A 4442-nucleotide genomic window follows, 5' to 3' on the forward strand; every position below is an offset into this window, starting at 1 on the left:
TTTCCGAGGCAGTATCACTACAGAAGTAGGATTGCCCAACCTTCCTTCCGAGGAGTGGCTGGTGGGTTTGAACCGCCAGCCGTCTGGTTAGCAGTAGAAAGGGGCAAAAAAGCTGCCTTATTTTGTTGACCTTAGCTGTCTGAACTCTGGCAGTCTGATGGGCCATCACTGAGGAAAGCATGTTCTCTAGGGCTAGATTCTGGGTTCTCTGGTGGGTACCAGTAAGCAGTCAGAATAACGAAATGCCTGTCATTTAAGAGCTTTGATGTTTGTTTTAGCTTTGTTGGTTTGTTCTAAATTTTTGCAGGTTATAGTTGGATGTCCACACCAAGGAAGGGGATTCTGTGTTTGTTGTTTTTAACCAAGTTGTCGGTCTAAGATACATGTAATTCATGTATGGAGTGTTGTCATTTTCTTCCTTGCCTTTATCAGTCTTAGGAAGCTGCTCCCGAAGCTTCAGCAGAGTTGTTTATGTCATGGTCTCTTCACTACAGGTTTACCTGCTTTGGTGGTGTCAGTTGTTCTCGCAAGCAGAAACCAAAATGAAGTCTATGGAAAAGAAAGTTATGGAAAAGAGCAAGGTGATGAATTGTAAGTAAGAAAAGCTCACATGGAATGTATCTGTGATGAGTACACGTCCCGTGCTTCTTAACGTTTGGTATGTTTCCATGGCAGCAGGGAAGCTCTCATTTTAAAAAGTTGGAGTTAGTTTGCATGACGTTTCTGAGGTCTCCACCACAGCACAGACTAGTTCAAGTGAATGCCCTAAAATGTTTGCACTGCTCCCGCATTAGCGTTGTACTATGCCATTTGGGCAAATTCAGAAGACTACAGTTTATCTTCCAGCCTCAGAAGATGCATTCTGTTTAAGAATTGTCCCTAATATTTTTACCTCCTCAAGTCCACACACATCTTCAAGAAATTAAATAGCAGTTCCCAACAGTGAGCGATTCATTACTAATACGAGTGCTCTGTAGAAACTCAGAGAATGTAGACATCAGTGAGTTCCTGAGATTAAAGTTTTATATTCATTTTGGCAGTTAGTCTTTCATATTTTAGAAAGTGCTCAATAAATTTTTATTGACTGAATCAATTACTGAATGACTAAAGAGCTTATTCTTGAGAGATCTGTGTCATATTTTTATGCACATTTAATGAATTGATAATACTTTTCTATCCAATCTGTGTTCCTTTCCCTCCATGGCCATCCCTTCTTCTGTATTTCTAATGTAGCACTCAAAAGACAGCACAAAACCTAGGAGTAAATGAGGGATCATGACTAGAGCTTCCAGGAGACTTCCCTGTAAAGGGAGGTTAGCTCTAGGGACAAGCAGTCTTATTTTGGAGACATTTATCATAAGATATTTCTAAAGTAGCAGTTAATCCATGTGTTCTTAATAAGAAGATTTAAAAGTTATGTTTGTCAACTATGACAGGGCATTCCAGCACTGTATATTACATTACTGTGTCATCAACAACTCTCATTTATTGAGCATGTATTATATGCCAGGAATAATGTCAGGTTCTAGGATCCAAAGATGTTCAAGACATAGCTTTTTCCTTCGTGGAAGTTGTTTCAGTGTGGACAATATCACACAAGATGACAACCATTTACAGCGGAATTTTAGAGAATAATTTAATTGTTTTAAATAATTAATCTAGTTTTTGAGATACTTAAAGGCTTCTATAGAAGCTCTTGTGATGCACTGCCTAAGGCATTTGACTGCTAACCAGCAGATTGGGGGTTCAAACCCACCAGCCACTCTGTGAAAAGAAGATGGGGCAATCTACTTCTGTAAAGATTTATTGCCTTGGAAAGTGAATGGGGGCTGCTATGATGGTATTGACTCGATGGCAGTGAGTTTTTTGGAAAGGCTTCTATAGAACTAATTAGGAACTGGGGGATCTGCAAAGTGCAGTATATATCAGCTTTACTTGTAGTACACTTTACACATGGTAGTTTTAAAATTCCTTTTATATACACTTGATCTTCATATAATTCTAAATGACAAATACATCATTTTTTGGCTCAAAATGACTCTACGATCACTGTAGAATTTTTAACTGTACATGAGAAGTTTCAGGATAAGAAAAGTCCAGTTCTATATTAAAGTCTTGCCTCGGCTAGACCACTATGTTAACAGGAATTATTTTGTCTAGTGACACAGTGTGTGTCACTTAAATAAATACGAATGCACTTTTCTCATATGACAAGAAACATGGAAGTAGGTAACTATTGGCATACGTTTTGTAGCTGAGAATGTCAGGATCTGTAGCTTTCTTAGCCTTTCTTCCATCAGCTGCAACTTCAGAGCTTGCTTTCATATTTGAAGCAGGAGAGGGAATAAGAACCTTGTCAGCCCCGTCCATCAAAAATACTCATTGTCCTCCAGTTGGTTCTGACTCGTAGTAGTGCTATAGAACAGAGTAGGACTGCCCCATACAGGTTCCAAGGCTAGAATCTTTATGGAGCCAGATTGCCACATCTTTCTCCCACAGAGCATCTGGTGGGCTCAAACTGCTGACCTTTGGGTTAGCAGCTGAGCACTTAATCCACCGAGCCATGAGACTCCTTATTCCCACCAGGAGAGGGAATAAGGGCCTTGCCAGCCTCCTTCCATCAAACACAGCTCTCCCAAAAATCCGTTAGCAGACTTTTTCCACATTATTTTCTAGAACTGTCACATGGTCACCCTTAAATTCAAAGGAGGTTGAGAAAATGAGTACTTAGCTTTCCCATTCTTTACGATACAGGCAGACAAGATAAAAGCAGATTAGACATGGTTTGGAATGAACCAATTAACATTTACATTAAGGTAGAATTAAAGTAGCCACCTAGTTTCTTTTTAACTGTTGATGTAAATGACTAGCTACGAAGATGAAGGTCATCAAAGAAAGGAAAAGAAACTGATGAAACAATTGGAGAAGAAACTAAGACCCACAGAAGCAAAGTAACTTCTCAGGGCATTTGAAAGAACCCTAGTCATGAAATCTGCAGCAGTGTAAACTAAGATGGGTGGTAAAGTCTTGAGTAAACAAAACATGGTGACAATCTCTTTCTTTCTTGTTTCTTCCTGTGTTTTCAGCTGTTGGATTCAGGATCCAGTCATATTTTATGTGACCTGTGCTGGATATTTCGGAGTCATGTTTTTCCTGAATGTTGCCATGTTCATCGTGGTAATGGTGCAGATCTGTGGGAGGAATGGCAAGAGAAGCAATCGGACCCTGAGAGAAGAGGTTTTGAGGAACCTGCGCAGTGTGGTTAGCCTGACGTTTCTGCTGGGCATGACGTGGGGTTTTGCTTTCTTTGCCTGGGGACCCTTAAATGTGCCTTTCATGTACCTCTTCTCCATCTTCAATTCATTGCAAGGTAAGATAAATGGTACCTGAGAATTTTCTGCTAATTTTACCATATTTGCAAGCAACTTCACTTTTGGACAGAAGCCGTGCTAAGTTTCTACATTACTCTTTCAGATGCTGAGCATAGTTTCAAGTACACGCTGATAGAGATGGGTGGATGGATGGATGCATGAATGCATGCATGCATGCACAGATGACTGGTGTTTTGGTTACCTAGGACCACTCTGACAGGAATATACCACAAATGGGATGGCTTGAACAAACAGGAGTTATTCTCTTACAGTTTTGGAAGCTAGAAGTCTGAGTTCAAAGTGCCAAGCTCTAGGGGCTGAGTGAAAGCCCCTCAACCTTGGGCTTCAGCTCTGCCTCTTGCTCCTGGTCCACTGAAGCTGGAGGCTTTTCTTCACTCAGACAGCTGCTGGCTGCTGAGGCTGACAAACCCAAGGTCAACAAGTGAAAAGGCACAGTCCTGATAATACCAAACCACACAGCAGGCCATTGATTCAAGTCCATTAAAAATCCCAAGATCAGCAGAGCATGGCAGGCTGCTGAATGAAGACTTGGCTACATGCAGGGTTCAAGTTGCCAAAAAGCTAGAGACCTTCCTCAAAGCTGTTTCTTATATACAGGAAGCAGCCCACATCTCTAAATTAGCCACTCAGCTGCTCCAGTGGATTCCACCATGGAACTGATTGCCAGTCTCACCATGGGGAATAACTACATCCAGCTGCCCAGCCATTCAACCAGGCCCAGCCAAGTTGACACACAAGCTTAACTACCACAGATGGATGGATAAAACATTGTGGGATAAATGAAACAGTATGTCAGGGTTATTTGTCTGTTTATCTTTTTTCCCAGTGATGTGTCCCAAGTACGTAGAACACTTCCAGTTAGATAGTGAGTGCTTAATAAATACATACATTGTTGTATGAATGACTATGGGGTGGCAAGTATCTAGCTGAGAGCCTATTGGGAGGTTTAAAGGGATGCACAGACAATTTTACCTCCTTCACTGGGTGTTCATTCTATTCATGGAAACTTTTTCCATGTAGTTTTCTTTTTTTTAATACATTTTATTAAAA

At 40.8% G+C, this 4442-nt stretch overlaps 1 protein-coding gene across 1 annotated transcript in view; it reads left to right on the forward strand.

The window, feature by feature from the left end:
- ADGRG6 (adhesion G protein-coupled receptor G6) overlaps positions 1-4442 on the forward strand; it is a 186089-nt gene that overhangs the window by 158121 nt on the left and 23526 nt on the right. The window contains exons 22-23 of the mRNA XM_042782040.1: positions 495-591; positions 3087-3370. Of these exons, the coding sequence (XP_042637974.1) occupies positions 495-591; positions 3087-3370 (381 nt within the window). The remainder of the gene's footprint in view (positions 1-494; positions 592-3086; positions 3371-4442) is intronic.

The sequence above is a fragment of the Orycteropus afer genome, unplaced genomic scaffold (assembly GCF_000298275.1).
Source record: "Orycteropus afer afer isolate SDZICR_OR568_19922 unplaced genomic scaffold, OryAfe1.0 scaffold00226, whole genome shotgun sequence".
In the NCBI taxonomy this organism is placed as follows: Eukaryota; Metazoa; Chordata; class Mammalia; order Tubulidentata; family Orycteropodidae; genus Orycteropus; species Orycteropus afer.